Source organism: Cyclopterus lumpus, chromosome 4 (genome assembly GCF_009769545.1).
Source record: "Cyclopterus lumpus isolate fCycLum1 chromosome 4, fCycLum1.pri, whole genome shotgun sequence".
Classification (NCBI taxonomy): Eukaryota; Metazoa; Chordata; class Actinopteri; order Perciformes; family Cyclopteridae; genus Cyclopterus; species Cyclopterus lumpus.
Window position 1 is genome coordinate 3952128 of NC_046969.1, and position 17291 is coordinate 3969418.

The 17291-nt window shown below is 43.5% G+C and overlaps 1 protein-coding gene across 8 annotated transcripts in view; it reads left to right on the top strand.

Annotated features, from left to right (window-relative positions):
• The window catches only part of szt2 (SZT2 subunit of KICSTOR complex), a 90126-nt gene that overhangs the window by 39230 nt on the left and 33605 nt on the right, over positions 1-17291 (top strand). For all 8 annotated transcript variants that reach the window (XM_034530851.1, XM_034530857.1, XM_034530859.1 and 5 more), the window contains 10 exons: positions 1028-1115; positions 5525-5643; positions 5818-5982; positions 8125-8209; positions 11412-11585; positions 14230-14421; positions 14936-15135; positions 15719-15885; positions 16395-16492; positions 16618-16750. In XM_034530851.1, coding sequence (XP_034386742.1) covers positions 1028-1115; positions 5525-5643; positions 5818-5982; positions 8125-8209; positions 11412-11585; positions 14230-14421; positions 14936-15135; positions 15719-15885; positions 16395-16492; positions 16618-16750 — 1421 coding nt within the window. The remainder of the gene's footprint in view (positions 1-1027; positions 1116-5524; positions 5644-5817; positions 5983-8124; positions 8210-11411; positions 11586-14229; positions 14422-14935; positions 15136-15718; positions 15886-16394; positions 16493-16617; positions 16751-17291) is intronic.

A 17291-nucleotide genomic window follows, 5' to 3' on the forward strand; every position in this document is an offset into this window, starting at 1 on the left:
TAATCTCAGACTTGACTGACTTGTCTTTAATAACCTCAGACTTGACTGACTTGTTTTTAATGACTTGAGACTTGACTGACTTGTTTTAATAACCTCAGACTTGACTGACTTGTCTTTAATAACCTCAGACTTGACTGACTTGTCTTTAATGCCTTGAGACTTGACTGACTTGTTTTTAATAACTTGAGACTTGACTGACTTGTCTTTAATAACCTCAGACTTGACTGACTTGTCTTTAATGCCTTGAGACTTGACTGACTTGTTTTTAATAACTTGAGACTTGACTGACTTGTCTTTAATAACCTCAGACTTGACTGACTTGTCTTTAATAACCTCAGACTTGACTGACTTGTCTTTAATGCCTTGAGTCTGGACTGACTTGTTTTTAATGCCTTGAGACTTGACTGACTTGTTTTTAATGACTTGAGACTTGACTGACTTGTTTTTAATAACTTGAGACTTGACTGACTTGTCTTTAATAACCTCAGACTTGACTGACTTGTTTTTAATAACTTGAGACTTGACTGACTTGTCTTTAATAACCTCAGACTTGACTGACTTGTCTTTAATGCCTTGAGTCTGGACTGACTTGTTGTTAATGCCTTGAGTCTGGACTGACTTGTTTTTAATGACTTGAGACTTGACGTGGACAACAACCAGAACTGAAAACACTCCAGAGCAGCTTCAACCCAACAAGAAGCCAAATGAAGCGCTACAGAAGTCATTCTCAGCATCCTCCCACCATATGTTTGGAATGTCCCAGACTTTTGTTGTCTGTAAAGGCAGAGAGGGGAAACACATTTATATCGATAAGTCAATTAAAAAGGACGAAGGCACTTACAATGCTTACCTGCTGTTCTTTATCTCCCACAATTCATTAGTGAATAACCAAGAGTAGGGCCGGATTTGGTAGAATGTATGATCACATTTGTGGGTCAAGGCACTAACTGAAAGCTGTTGTCAAAGGTCTGTGTCATCCTTCTCAATCTGGATGACATTGTTGCATCTTCGCTGTCTCTTTCCTCAGGGCTCCAGGTCTTCCCTGGATGGCTCACGACCAGTTGGACAAGTAGACAAACACATCCTGCTGCTGGTGCACGGCGTGGGAAACGCAGGTAAGAGCTGGGAAATTTCAATGATGGTGATTTACATTTCTAATATTAGCCAAAGTGATTCATGATCAAATGCTGCAGTGATAATAACAAATCCAAGGTAAAGCTGAGATTTCTCACTGGCATCCAGTTGGTGTAGAAGAAATTGAAGAAAAGAGTATTTTCTTAGGCGTCAGAAGAACATCGATTATTATGGTGGTCTCTGCTTCTTAAGAGCTTGGTGTTCCTACACATTTGTCTCTGCAAAGGAGATTATTATCAGCTACTGCACATTTGGTTCACAAGGCCACAAGATTTCCTGGATAAAACAACTTGCTGTGGAAATTAAGAAAAAAAACTAAATGGGGACTGGCTAGGAATCTGGAACCAGCTGAGTGATTGTGATGATTAACTTAAAGGAAAAATCAATGCAGCAGAGCAGGCACTTAATTTAGAAAACACAAAGACAATATCATTGAAAAAGAAACAAAAACTATTTGATAAAAGTACAGAGATCTTCAAATCTCTCCCAAGACTAAGTGGAGGCCAGTGAAGTGACTTTAGAACAGTAGTAACATAACGATAACCTTTGCTCCAGTTCAAACTAATAAAAGCAGACAGAAGTCTGTATCACAAGGAGAATCGTGTGAATCGTGTACTAGAGCCTTGGTGTTTTATTCATTGGTGCATTGTTCAAGTCTGTAATAAAGGGCTCAAATAATCCAGACCAACAACTATATAGAGTTAAGTGTCATCGACATATGGGATCATGACCCTTAGTGGAAACCATGGCAGGAATTTCACCCCTGGTTTGATGCAAATTGTATGCCATGCAGCCACAATGACCTTGATGCCCCACGCGCACTGTCCCAGATGATTTCCTTGTTTTCTCCTCTGCCTCCTTCCTGTCAATACGTCTTTTAGACAACAGTGTCTTTTCTTAAGATTCGGGATTGGATCAACACTAAGTAAAATGTTGCGCACTTACCAGTCGTGGGTTCGATTTATTCCGCCCCGGAAAACCAGACTTAAGAATGCTGTGCTTAGAGGCGGGTCTTAGGTCCATAATTAGAACAATACAGAACTTTTTTTAGTCACAAACTGAGGCTAGTTTAATCCAAATTGTATTTTGGCTAAAGTGTGTGTATAACTGCAACTCCAACACACAACACTGCAACACACAGGAATTATTCAAACACACTGAGGTAGGCAGACAAAAAAACCTTTTTAAGATATTGAGATACCCACATGTTGACAAGTGCACTCATTACTCTGCTGAACTGAGTATTGTCAGTCTGAAATACCGAAGATTTGTAATTATATATTTGATAACCGATCGGTATTATGAGTTGCTTTGCCAATGGTCAATTTGGGGAATATTGTCCGTTTATCTGAAGAGAAATCCCTGCTACCCTGGTAAACGGGTTAGGGTAGGGGTCACTATACTAAACATTAGCAAGTTAACAATGTCACTGAGAATTCCCCTTTTCCTTCCAAACCCATGATCTGATCTGCCTCCTTATTGTTCCCACTTGCAGCTTAGCAGGTCTCCTTAACGTGCTAGGAGGACCATGAGCATCCATCATACAGTCAAAAGCATGACAGTCTCACAGCCGCTTGCGTGTTTATGAATCAGAAATCGGGTTGTTGGCAGTAGCTTACTGTAGATCAAAAACTGCTGCATGAAGATGAAATACTTCCATGTATGCGATTAATCCACAAATTGACATTTCACAGTGGTATTTTGTTCCATGTGTGGATAATGTGTGAACAAACATTGCTCTCTAAGGCCGTAGAGGGAGAAAGTAGCGCGAGGGCGGATCACGCATCAATGGCGAAGCAGCTCTCAATAACTCCCTAAATGCCTTCGGGCTAATCGTGATGCTCGTGGTGTTATGGGACGAGGCATTTTGGAGCTGGATGGCAGTCGGTGCAAAGGAATGCCTGAAGCAGCACTCGGCGCTCCTCAGTGGTTTGGGACGGGGACCGATGGCGCTCCACTGCACTGTCGGCACGACGACGAAGGGCTGGAACACAGCCAGAGCTGGAGCGAGGGTGGCTTTTGTCAACTGTCACTCTAGATGTTTCTGTCCCAGTCGTTACTGTTATGTGTGCTTGTGTTCTGACAAATTTAAAATAATATATCGGCCTTACACAAAGCTTTAAGATTCACAAATCTTGGAGAATAAAAAACCCAATTGAATCATATACCATGGATGGAGTTGTTAAGAGTGCCATTAATCCAACAACACAATGAAGACCCCCCCCAAAAATAAAGGTGTCCAAGGTAAATAGGATCAGCTTTAGCTGTAATTATTGAAAAAGATATCTTGTTAAAGGCCGTCGTCCTTTCCGTTCTTTTACAAATGAACCAAGAGGAGACTGACAGGTAACTCCTGATATTTCATCTCCATGATGACATTTAATTCTATTAAAATCAGTATTGCAAAGCTCCTGAAGGAATATATGATTATAAGTATTATTTAAATTGAACAAAGATAAAGACATGACCAAGCTGCTTCGCGTGCTGCCCCGATATGAACGTCATAGAGCGCATGAACTTGGCCTTAGGTAGATTATTGATTACACCATTCCACACTTTTGAATGGAGGTATTGAACTGACAAAGTACATAGTCAGATACAAACAGCTTTTCACCTATTGATCAGGAAAAGTACCCTTCCTGTGTGTTGAGTTCTAAACATAGCCTTATACAGATCAATAAGATCACTTCCTGAAGAGATTTCATGATCAGAAGATGGCTTTATTAATAGTTTTTGAAATCCTGCTAAAATCCCGACTGCTATCATAAAATCCCACGGTTGTTTCGTTTGCTTTCACAACATAAACACACAGCACCAGAGTCCACTTGGAAGCGGACCCAGACCCACCTTAGGCAGTCTCGGTTGGGTTGTTTGTTAATGCACTAGGGTTCATTGGACAGCTTTCACACCGGAGACTGGAGTTCCTTTTAACTGAACTAAAGCACCCCGAGTCAGGCCCCCATGCTGCCTAATTGGATATGTGTAGTTTTAGTTCAGCGATACGATTGGACAATTTACATTATGTTGCTGTGCTCCTAATATACAATCCAAACTAAGTTGAGTTGCCCTTTTGTACAGATACACTGGAGCTGCTGTTCCTCCATTGATGCCTTGATGGCACTGTTGTACTGGGTACAGCTCCCTGTTTCAGACAGTCTGGGATTACATCAGCAGTTTGTGAGAAACACAACTCATTAAAATCCCTGTCTGCTCGCTCCACTCACTGTACTTTGAACTCTTAATTTTTCCAACATTACTGCATAGCTGTATTGACTCCCTCCTTCACCAGTGAATGTATGGGGGTTATTGTAAAATACACCATCAAGATCTCCTCTTTCAACAGAAGGAAATATTGAAACTGAATACGCAGCACTTGGTATTTTACCCGCATTGATAAATCTCATACTTCCTAACATCAAGTTTTTCATAATTGAGCATGAGTGTTCATTCTTGGCCTTGACTGATAATTGAAGGTCTTTCTCACAGGATGTGGTTGTCAGGATTGTAATAAACCATAACAATAATTTCCTTTAGTAAGCTAACTACCTGCATGTCTATCTGCCTGTCTACCTGCCTGTCTACCTGCCTCTTTACCTGCCTGTGCATAGTCTGCCCGTCTACCTGCCTGTGCATAGTCTGCCCGTCTACCTGCCTGTGCATAGTCTGCCCGTCTACCTGCCTGTGCATAGTCTGCCCGTCTACCTGCCTGTGCATAGTCTGCTTGTTTCTCATTGCTTGTCACCAGAGTCTACAACAAGCTGCTATCTTAACAGTCATGTTCATTGTTTATGGTGGTGATGATAATGTTGGGGGTTTGGATAGGGAGGTCTGCCTGAAGGATCGGTCTGCCTGAAGGGTCGGGCTGCCGGTGTTGCTGACTTGGCGACTTTCTTGCTAGATTTAGCAGCTTCTGGAGCCAGTGCTGCTACCTACTTTCATTATAAAAGAGTTGGCAACACTTGCTGGGTTTGTAGGTTGGATTGTCTTTTAATCTCGCACACTCTTTCGCAACATTACCAACCCTGGCTTGAAGTCATGTGATAACAACTGACCTGTCTCCATAACAACGGGGCAAACTCGGCCGACAAAGACTCCATAAATCAATAGGGAATGGACACTATGTGCATGGACTCATCTGGACCTACAGACTCAACTTTGGCCTGATGGAATAACACCTTTGGTGCTTACTTCCTTTTTCTGTGTCAGTTGTGATGCAAAAAGTGTGCAGCAAAAAAAGGATTTACTTAGCTTTACACACCGCACCATCCTTGAATGCAGACCACCTATTATGATGCGACCAGATTCCATTTTGAGGCCAGTTTCGCCGTAGCGTGTGTGTATTCCCATCGCGTGGATGATTCAGCGATGTTTATCCATTTTTTTTGCTCAGGTCCAGAGATCACAGACGAGCTGCTCAAGGTGCTGCGTAAGCGCCTGGATGAGACCACCTTGGACATCATCACTGTCATGCTGGTCAGGAACTGCAAGCTGACACCGGCCGATGTGGAGGTACAGTAAATTGCTCGTTGACTAATTTTTGTAGAAAGAGAGTAAAAGACCAGAAAAACACCTTCCCTGTGGTTCTGGGTACACTCCCAGAATTCTAAGTTTGTATTCCAACTGTGGCAAGCAGAGAGCACAATTTCTTTGGATGAAAGCCTTCACACAGTGTTGTCTGCTCAGTTCATCCAGCCCTCTGGATCTCCAGCCACTGAGGTGATGACCTTCGGCCTCCCCCGGTACTGCCTCCTTTGGCTGCCTGCTGTGGCACACTACCTCAGGCAGAACCTCCTCATCTTCCTGCATGTACCCAAGTACACCGACAGCAACACGGCGCACCACTTCAAGGTACGACTCAGGTCGACTTAGTGTTATTAATCTAATCGTGTAATATGATATGTTAATGTTGTTAACTGATGAGGTGCATCTGAGCAGGCCACCAGACACGTGTGGCAGCCCCTTCACTCTGACATCTTTTTGTCTATTGGTCCATGTGTGTGCATTGTTTCTGGCTTATGTGTGTAGTAGTGAATGACAACACTGTAAAAATCGAATTTCCCCAATAATAAGGAAAAGTGTATCTTTCCTGCCTCTTTCTATTTGGCCTGGAGAGCCTGGAAAATAACAAAAAGGCTGGATATCAAACCTTTCTTTGAGTTGCAGACAAAGGCCAACATCTTTGGAAAGTTCTGCTTCATTAATACTGGGGTCATATGTTGTAGTTTTTCTTTTGTACATCGTTTCTGTCTGCTCAGAGGGCTTTCTGATGCGAAAGCAAGGTAATTGCTGCGATCCGGGAACATGTTCAGCAACATCGCTACAACAAAATCTGACTGGGCAAGAAACACAAGCAGTCAGATAATTGGAAGGAAAAAGGAAAAAAGAAGAAAAAGACAACAGCCAAATTGTCAAAATTACCTTATTTGAAGGTCAAATAGAGAGTGAACTCACGCAATTTGATGCTAATAAGCCCTCACTGCACAGGAGAGCTGTGCATGCACAACTACAGCAAGTACAGCAGGTCAAAGTTGAAGCTAAAGTTGAAGCTCTAGAAACTGAGATGGATGTGAACAGTGTGGGTCAAAACATTTCCATTTACCTTTTGTTTGACTAAACCTTTGGCTTGTAAAAAAGTATAACAATTATACAAGCCATGGATCAGAATTACCCTTGAAAGCCACATTTATTTTCTTTTATCTTACAGGATATAATTTAAAAAAAAAGATTATTCATACATTGTTGTAAAATACGTGGGGCTAAATGCTTGGTGACTTAGTCCCGACACACTAGTTATCGAACTACCAAAGGTGAAGAGCTCATTATTTACACATTAGCCAGCCAACATGCTTGCTAGTAGAGCTGCAACAAAACATGGCAACTATTTTGATAATTGGTTGATTGGTTTGAGTAATTTTTAAGAAAGGGAAAAGTTTCTTATGTGTGAATATTTCTTTACTCCCCTGTGACAGTAAACTGTATATATTTAAGCTAACTTGCTCACTAGCAGTGAGCTAGTTAACTTTTTCACTTGCAAACAATATTCCACATGTTTGTGCTGTTCTGTTTTATGTAACTGTTTATATAACAAACCATGTCTCTTTAGTGGAGGTCAGGGTTACATAAAAGTAGATACCGGTAATAGGCTACATTAGCCTCCTCTGTTTTGGTTTCACCAGCTCTCCGTTCTGTCAAAGTTCAGCTGATGTTTAGTCTTTGGGCAACAGCGCAGATTTACATGTCAAACCCGGTGTGACTAGAAGGAATAGTTGGACAATGCCGTCAATTTACTTTTCACTTTCCTATAACGAGAGGAAAACTCATGTGCATCAACTTTGGTGCTAACGCCAGGGATGAGTTAGCTAGCATAACGACTGGAACAGCTAGCCTGGCTCTGTAGTTCACAAATAAACCTACACTTCTGGAGCCAATTCTGATATAATATATGATATTTTCCCCCATACACAAACGCAAATCTTTTGGGTTTAATATGCATTATACATACACTACCTAGGCATTAGGCATGCACCCATGTGTAAGTTCCAAGAGTTATGAGGAGCTAAGGAAAAGAAAGAACATGTTTCAGCAGCCATCTAATGATATCTCTAGCTCACTAACCCTAGAACCCCTAGAGCTGCACTCTAAATGTCTGAGCAGCAGCGGAAAGGTCTATATCATAAAAAACTAAGTCAACAGTCTGTTTGTTTCCGAACTCCTTTGAATGAGTTGTTGACTTGTAAAAATAAGTAATTGCTGCTTGCAAATCAAAAATGCCTCCCTGCACTGATAGATGGCTGTTTGACATATGGCACAGCTCTGTTCAACGTGATCTGGATCAAGGATGAATACATCATAGATATGGGAGGCTCCCAGCTCTGCAAAACTGTGGCAGAGACTAAAATATTTTTTGACAAGTCTCATTGTGATGTATGAAATAAATGCTGACTTGTGTGGTTTGAGCTTCCAGAGCCTGATTTGCTCTTCTGTCTGCAGCACTACTTTCATTTGAGCAGTGACTTGGCTGATGGTGATATCTACCTCTACAATAAACCTGGAGGCCAGGGGACGGGAGGCAAAGGTAATCACATTCAGTGTGTGTGTATGTGTGTGTGTGTGTGTCCGAAAAAATTACTCTTCTTGATTTATTCCTCCAAATATTGCCACTTCACTGGTTGCAGAAAACCAAGATAATGAATGATTTATTATTTAATACAGTGCAAATTTCCCTCCGCTTGTCTGGCGTAACATAAATGACTTCTGTTTGTTTTTTGATGAGTATCAGCACAATAATATTTTTTTTATTTTCTAAAGGTGGATTTCTCTTTGTTTCTCCTCTCTGCACACCGTAACCCTCACGCGTAGGCTTTAACCAGACACATAACACAGCTCTCTTTAGGCATTATTGGCCAGTGCACTATGTATTCATCCTTGTGTGGATGACTTCCTGTCAACAGCACCACTCTCATGGTTTGCTTTTATGCAAATCCAGATTAAGAGTTCAGCCTCTGTTTTGTCACATTCCCGCTCCATGTATTCAGTCAGCTGCTGCTGGAACTCGCTCTGTTTCCCTCAACAGTGTGAAAACGTCGCTGTGCAGAGAGAATACACGCCATCCTTCAACAGCTCTCACCAAAAGGGCAACTAATTAATGATGTACATGACGAGTTTACCGAATTAAAACCCCTCATTTACAATTACTAATCTGCTACCGCTCATTGCCATTTCAACTTAACATTTGGCTCATCATCACGCCGCTACATTTCTCATTGTGGAACACGCTGTCCTGGGTGGCCCGGCGGAAGCAGCTGTATACAATCACACAGTTGTTTACTCTGAGTGTAGTCAATACGTATTAAGAGGAGTCTGACTGTGTCTATTGTGAGTCATACTGTCATGGTAATCAATCATTTCCTCCTGCTCAACAGTCAGTTGGGCGCATATTTAGGTGTTGTTACTGCTTAGAATAGAATTAACAAACAAACAGCTCACCACTAAACCCCCTGAACCCCATTTTCTTGAAACAATCGTACACCAATAGTACACCGTTCATCACAGTCAGAAGCTCTAAACACCATCTTCATCACCAGATTTTCACTTTGTGGACGGTCCTTGAACCTGAAGCTTAAAATTGTCATCAAAAACATCTTATTCTACATGTTGGCCAAAATAAACCTTTTGAAGTAATCAGATCCTGTAAAAAAACATTACATTCTGAGCTCCTCAGCAACACGAGGACGCCACGATGGACTCATCTGAGTCTTTTATTTTACATTATTTTTCCAACACTTGGAACAATGTTGGATATACAGATTCCAGTGTTTTTCCATTTGTGTTAAAAAACAGTTTGGTTTTTGATCCTCACCTTTAAGTCTCTTTAAAATTACTTCTCTGTGCCTGTCGACTCTAAACACCGAGGGCTCCTGCACTTAGCTGCCTAACTGCTTTTTAATTGCTGTGCAGAGGAGCTCTGACTGTCTCATTTGTTTAAGCAGCTGTGGAACAAAGTGATGCTACCTGATCCCTACCCAGCGTGTAAAGTAACGATAACCTCTTCCTGTCAGCTAATCACCAGCCGCGACAGCCTCGCCGGTGTTGTTTTCACCTCGTGAGTCATTGTGATAAAATGTGGCCCCGGAGACCCCTACTGTAGAAGGAAGTACCACAGAGGAGGTTTGAGTACCTTGACGGGTGTTTATACGTCTGTCTGTCCACCCAGTAGCGTTAACAACTGCGCAAGTCTGGAAACTTTACAGGCGTGTCGTTGAGATCAAAATGAAGAGAGAGATCGAAGACGGGTGTGGTCCGAGCAAGGGGGCTGAAAGTAGGGGGGGTAGGAAGTGGAGAAGATCAAAGAATTAAATAAATGTCGGCTATGAGAAGCAGAACGTGGTTGTGGAGAGACCATCTTTGACCAGAGGGGGGCCTCTTACTCTCCTTCTCCTGGCCCACACCAATTTACCAACTCGGCCTTCATTTTGAGCACACATGAAAAATGTTATGACCACATCCTGCATGGATGTGGTCATAACACTTGTGGTGCTGTCACAAGGACTGACTGACTGACTGACTTCCTGCTACAGTCGCTGTCTCCAGGATCACGTTTTGTCGTGTACTTGCATACAGACTCACAACGCCGGCGTCCCTGTTGTGGCTGTCGAGCACTGCTCGTCATGTCTTCAGGTAAAAATCATGGCAACGGGTTTTTTACATTAAGCACAAATGTCATTTCTTGTTGGTATTGATTGGAAGAAAGTGATGTCTTTGGGAAGGATTCAGAAAGTCTCCTCTACTACTGCGCACCTCTTAGTGGGCGTGTTTTATGGATAATGTGAACTCACGTGCACTGTTGACCAGTGTTGTAGTTCAGACTGCCTCAGACCGAGAGAGGAATGATGTTTACATATATATCATATATATGTTTACAGATCAGACAATGCAAAAGTCCATGCACTGCGGTTGTGGTCTTAAAAATAAAATCCTGAGTTAAAACGGTTGATTCCTAAGACCAGACCGAGTCTTTCAAAAAGTGGTCTCGAGACCCAAGACCAGTCAGAGTGCAACCCTGTTGCTAACTTGAGGTGAACCGCGTTACGTTAGTGCTGGAAGAATAACCACCACATCACTGAGCATGTGCAGAAGCATTATGTCATATTTATTCTGCAGCATCCTGCAAACATTACAAACTGGTATGGGACAGGAGGGCTCTAGAGCTCATTGGTATCATCTCCTGAGCATCAGTGAAGAGGAGCCGGCTCGCTGCTCTGGTGTGTTTATTGGTGTAACAGGACAGCTTCCCTCTCATTGTGAATGGATAAATGATGCGGACATTTTGCTGTTCATAGTAAAAAAAACATGATTATTGTTAAACTAGTGTCAACAATTGCGGATGTGTCTCCTGTCTCTCCAAGACATCCAGCGGTTGCATGCATGGTGCAGCTGACTCATTGTGTGCACAAATACCCAGAACCGACTCACACAAGCAGAGTTGCAGGAGGAACTGAAGCGTCGAAAAGGAAATGGAAGACTTCCAATTACGCTGTTACAGTGCTCATATTTAATATATGCTGCTGGGGCAAAACAAAGGATAAGGTGACACCATGGCAATTATAACCAAGTATTATATTTTCCTGTTATAGAGATGACCCCGAGGCTAAATGAATATTGCTTCCCTGTCGAGGCTGTTTGCATAACTGATTTGGGCCGACTAGGTTTCAGTCTGTAAGGTTCTGCACTAGTTTGTTCTAGATGTGTTGTTTGAACAAAGTCCTCTGCTCTTTCAGGTATCGCCTGCATCGCCCTCTCATTCGTGGACGCCCGCGGCCGTCCCCTTCAGGTTCCGGCTCAGGACTGTGCTGCCCTGCAGAGGTCAGAGAACTGCACGATCCCCCTCCATCCAGACCATTTCGATGAGCTGACCGCCGTGGGTAAAGCCCACTCCGTTGACATCCTCTCAGGTATAGGTGAACGCAACACTGAACTGCTGGTTTAAAACTTGTTATTAACCTTTTGCTCAATCTGGGAAGAAGTCCTGTTATGAAATGTGACTATCGGGTAGCACCAGGTCCCGCTCGCTACCCCGTTTATCCGTCAACGCGTCATCATGAACGAGACTCTTTCCAGAATGTTGTCTTGAACTCAGGACTGCATGTTTCCTTTAACACTGGGACATTGACCTTTTGTTCATTTAGAAGCAGATCCCTCCCCTCGTTCTCCCAGGTAGCTCAGCGACACGGGGGTCGGGTGGTATCTGAGAGTCGGGTTTCTTAATGAAGCACCGGGCAGCGGATCTGCTGAAGTCTGCGTGTGATCTGTTGAGTCAGCAGTTCGTCCGTTCTGTTTTCCAGATGTTCACCAGCTGTAGTGATGGGAGCGCAGTTTCAAATCCCACTGAGAACTGTTGGTGACTACAGGGACAAAGATCGACGTGGTTATTGAAGGGAGAGCTGAAAACTGAACAGATCAAAGGTCTCTGTGACCTCACAAAACACGTTTAATAATAATAATAATAATAATAATAATAATGCATTTAATTTATATACCGCTTTTCATAATACTCAAAGACACTTCACATAATTAAAACATCCTAAAAGCTAAACATAAATAAATAAGAATAGCTAAAATACAGGTAAAACAAATAAATAGGGACTTTGAGTCGCTCGGACCCTGATAAGAAAGAAAACAAAAGAAAACAAACAATCACACATTAAAAGCAGTTCTGAACAGGTGGGTTTTGATTTGCGATTTGAATAAGGAAAGATCAGTGCAGTCTCGGATGAGTTTGGGGAGAGAGTTCCAGAGGGAGGGGGCAGATATGGAGAAGGCTCTGTCACCCCACGTCCGGTGCTTGGACCTATGTGGGATGGACAGGAAATTGGCATCATCATTGGTTTCTGTCCAAATGTCAATTATGACAATTGTTCACAAGTATCTAACAGGATAAAATGACATTTTGGACAGGCGTGGATGTAAACTGCAACAGGACTGTTTGGTGGAGGCAAAGTGCAAGGCGGTCATTCCAGTTTTTCAAATATCTCTTTTTGCCTTTATTTGAGAGCTGGCAGAGAGACGGGAAGCAGAACCACACAATCCTAGCACACAGGTTAAAATGAGCACTCCAAATGACCCATGGAGGTAGAACATATTGGTGTTTGACCAGTGGAGTTTATATCAATTGACTTTTAGTTCCTAGCGTGGGCTAAACTCCAAAAATCCCTTACTAACCCTTACTGCCAGGTAAACAGCCACATCGTCTCCAGTTTGTGATACAGGCTTTGGATTTTCACCTGGTATTAACACGAGAACTGTATCTGGATAGTAACATCTGATCACAGGTCTCTGTATTTCCAGCAGGGTTTGATAAGCGGCGGGGTTATCACCAAAGCCACCAGACTCCGTTGGAAAAACCTGGGTTCAGAGCAATTTCTTGAGCCACAAATTTGTGGTCAAAGGTCAATGTGACCTTACAAAACACCCTTTTTCCCATTAATGCAAGAATTGAAATGCTAATTATGACAATTTCAAACAAAAATGGTCAACCATCTACTGTATGAAATGGCTGTGGATAAGAACCTCATGCAACCCCACTTCAAAACATGCAAAGTACCCTTTTAAGACCAGGTGGCGTGGTCAAATGTCCATGTTTAAGCCGTGCATTCACATCCTCAGGCTTCTAGTCTCCGACTTGGCAAAACTCTCACAAGTCCACACAACAGAGTCGGGCTAGCCAGGACTAGTGAATGTGATGGGTGTCATCAGTGCAGTCCCCCTTTAGAATTACAGTTTGATTATCTTACAAGTTTACGGCGAGTCCCGGGAGTCAATTTATTGTATAAACTGCACTAATTTGAAAATGGATTAATTGCAGTCATAAACGTCAAGCTACGTTACGGGGTAACAGTCCGGCTATTACATTTAAAGTCTGAATATTAAATGCCTCCTTAAATTGAGCGAGTAAATCTTCCTGGTAAATGAAACCGCTCTGTGATATGAAGAGATTTCTGTTCCTGGAGGCGAGATTTCTCACTGACGCAGGGCCATAAATCAGATTTAAAGCATGGTTTTGGGGGGCTTATTAATATGATTGTGTTTCTCAAGTCGTGCTCGGTTGTTGGTGTTGCAACAGGAGAGAAGTGTCAAATTAGACTCCAGCTGTTTTGGTTTTGGGCATAAAAGAATAGAGCCACACTTAAAAGGTTTGTTTGATTTAATTAAAACATCCCGGTCACATTCATAGTATATTCCCCCAGATGTGCTCTTGAATGCTTTAATGGAAGGTTTTGAAGAAAGGAAGTAACAGAGGACTGAAAGCAGGAACACAATGTTTGCATTGGTGCCAGTTCACATGAAGGATGTTCACTCTCGTTTCTCAGTCCTTATGGACAACGTCCCCCTAAACATGAGCCGTATTATAGTTTTATTATCAGCCCGTACATCAGCCCCCTCCAATCATAGGATGTTGAAATAGACGAGTTTTACCACGGTGGAGAGCCTCTGGGCTACTGACCCACTATTAAGACCACATTTCCCATAAACCTTGCTGCCGATCCCCCTTCATTATGTGCCAAGTCAACAGGATTGTGTCTGCTTGTGTTCTCACAGAGCCACAGCTGTATGTGCGGTTTGACATCTGGGAGCAGGGCAACGTCAGCCCCTTGCAGCTGAGCGACAAACTGCAGGGGGCGCTGCGCCACGCTCTCTGTGACGTCGTCATGGAGCTGAGAGTCTTGCCCAACCCTCTCTGCGTGGGGGCGCTCTGCCCGGCGAGCAAAGCTCAGAGAGAAGAGGCCAAAGGTGAGGTCATCTGTTTGCTCGACCTGCTCGTCAAGTGTAACCCAATTGCAGGGCGTGGGCACTCTAACTCTGCCATGTAACGCTGCCACACATTGACATCAGTTTGTCCCCGAAGAGATATGTGAATTGGAAGTTTAACTCTCCACATCCGCAAGTGTCGAGTCTCCTCTGCTCTTCTGGGCGGCCTCGGGTACGAATGGATTAGAATATTTGTTGGCAAAGGTCAACCGGGGCGAGATTTCTGTAAAGAAAGTCTTTAAAAATAGTTTTTGAAATGAAACAAACCCACAGCTTTACTCATCAAAGCGACCCGAGTCTGACCTGAGACCACGTTTAGTTGTTGTTCAAACCTTTTCTTCAAACTTTGAACTCATCAACACATCAGTGAAGGCCCCCAGTTTTACCAACTCGCTACAAGCTAACGATTGTCTTTAGCTGCTTGATTATGTGTTCTATATCAAAATAATAAACATTCGTTGTCTCTTAGATATAAAAGTGACTTGTTTGTCTTCAGGACTGGCGACTCCTCTGGCTGAGGTGAAAGAAGTGAAGGACGGCCCCAGGCAGCGCAGTGGCTCGCGGGTTTTTAAGACCAGCCCCTCCCCCATCACCTTAACCCAGGCTGTAGGGAGCGCCCCCATCACGGGGACCAGCACACCCGAGTCCACCACACCCACCAGCAAGAGCACCCGCCGCAGCTTCTGGGACATACTGGTCAGTTCCTCCAAAGGTTGAAGGCTTCCATCTGTGTTTGCCTGATCACTACATTAGCATTCATCACAATGTATAACTGGGTTAATATCATATAGTTAAACTATGAGTTATTTGCATTTGGTGACTGTCGTAATGAACTGAAGGCACCTACTTGCTCATAGTATTGCAGCTCTGTGTCTGTCCATGGCTCATCTCCCATTCTGCATTACTCTCCTGGTTGTGCTGACTCAAACTTTCTCAAAACACCTTTTATAGTTTTATACTGCCACTGACTTTCTGCTGAGTCCTCACTCACTACTCTTAACCCGACCCCCTCCAGCTGCTAGGGGCCACGAGTGATAAATCCCCCCCCCCCACCCCCCCAGATGCTGCTGTGCGCCCGGGGACAGTCAAAGACATTCAGAGCAAACGCACTGCTGCTAAAGCTTATTGTCATATGTCATAGAAGGTCTTTAAATAGACCACCTGAATCATCAGCCGATAACCTATTACTGCATATGGGCCAGTGCAGCACCTTAGGGCCTCAGACTGAGCCTTGTTTACTGTAATGGGCCTTTAAGGTGTTCCTTCTGGTTCCTCGCAGAGTAAGCCAGATTCCTCTGAGCTTGGGAGCCCGAAGACAACCGACGACATCGTGCAGGAAAAGGGAGAGGAGGGCCGAGTAACACGACGGAGACACAAGACGGAGATCGTGAAGCAGCAGTGGAGCCAGGAGAAAGCCATGGCTGTGGAGCTGGAGCAGGCCCAGAGGTGGGGTTAACTGCATTGAATTATTACCAAAGATTTGACCACAAAAAGTCAAAAGCCATGTAAAAAAATATATTTTTGTATTATTGAAAGATGAAAGAGGTCTTTCCTACTTTGACCTCCAAGTCTCTGAGTGGGCGGGGCAGTGTACATGTTTAATTGACACACTACATCTCCAGTCACCAGACTGCAGACAGACACATTTAGAGATTAGCTGGTGAACATCGTGGAGCATTTAGAGACAGGTATCTCCCACAGAAGGTGGTGGAGACCAAAAACAGAGCTGTGGGGGGGGTGACATTCTTCTTAAAAGGAAGAGCAGGAGATGTCAAGTATACAGCAGATCTGAAAGCTGTAGCAGAACACATGGGTCCTAAAATTGATTTATGAAAGCCATAAATCCCAGCAGCTGTCATTGAGAGCAACCAACGAGCCTTTAGAGCCACGTAGAGCGCCACTCCTGTACAAACAGCCCTGATGCTCTATCTGTCTGTGTGTGTGTGGCTGTGTAGGAGGCAGGTGTCTCAGCTGGAGGAGGGAGACGTGGGCACTCTGCACCCCGTCTACCAGCTCACCTGCCAGCCGTGGATCACTTTCATGGCTAAACTTGGTAAGTCTTATTTGAGTCTCGTATTTTCTGCCACACAGGGGCAAAGAACCGCATCCTCTGACAATGAGAGGGTTTATATTCAGCCAGCTGAAGTGTCTTTCTCTCTCTTGGCTGCCTCATAACAGGCTGCCCCTCCATTCAGCAGTGCACGGCGGAAATGGCTTCGCACTTCCTGCTGCCGTCCATCTTGGCAGAGATGGTCAGTTTGGTCAGTGCTCTGGCCAGCGACACGACAGTGAAGGCCTTCGAAAAGACAACGTGAGTCGTGACTGCTGCTGTGAGATGAGCGGAAGGATGCCTTGCAAAGACTATCACTTTTATCTTTGGTATAATGAGATTGAAGATGAAACTAAATGGAAATATCCTCTAAACTAACAATAAATGTGGTTTTAATGGAAATCAAACACTCTAACTAAGCTTGATTACAAGATATTTAGTACGCTCATCTATAGTGGAAACCATAAAGTGTATCTTTTGATTGATGGGAAAGACAACACTATGGAAATACTAATGACTATTCCAGTCCATAATGAATTCATAAACAGTTACTGATTAGTTTAGGTTACACTCAAAAAGGGTTCTATGCCCGCTTGTTGTCAGTAGTTCCTCCACCTTGTTGTTGGATCATACACAAGCGCTCGCCCGCTGGGAGGCCAGTGAGGGATCAGGTTCCTAGTGACCCCTACTGGTGGTCTGTTTACAGTACTCCAAAGGGCATCGCAGAAGGGAAAAGAACATCTCACATCAGGAGACAGAAGGGAGACTGAGTGTCTTCGCCCGCCGCCTCTTCATTCATACA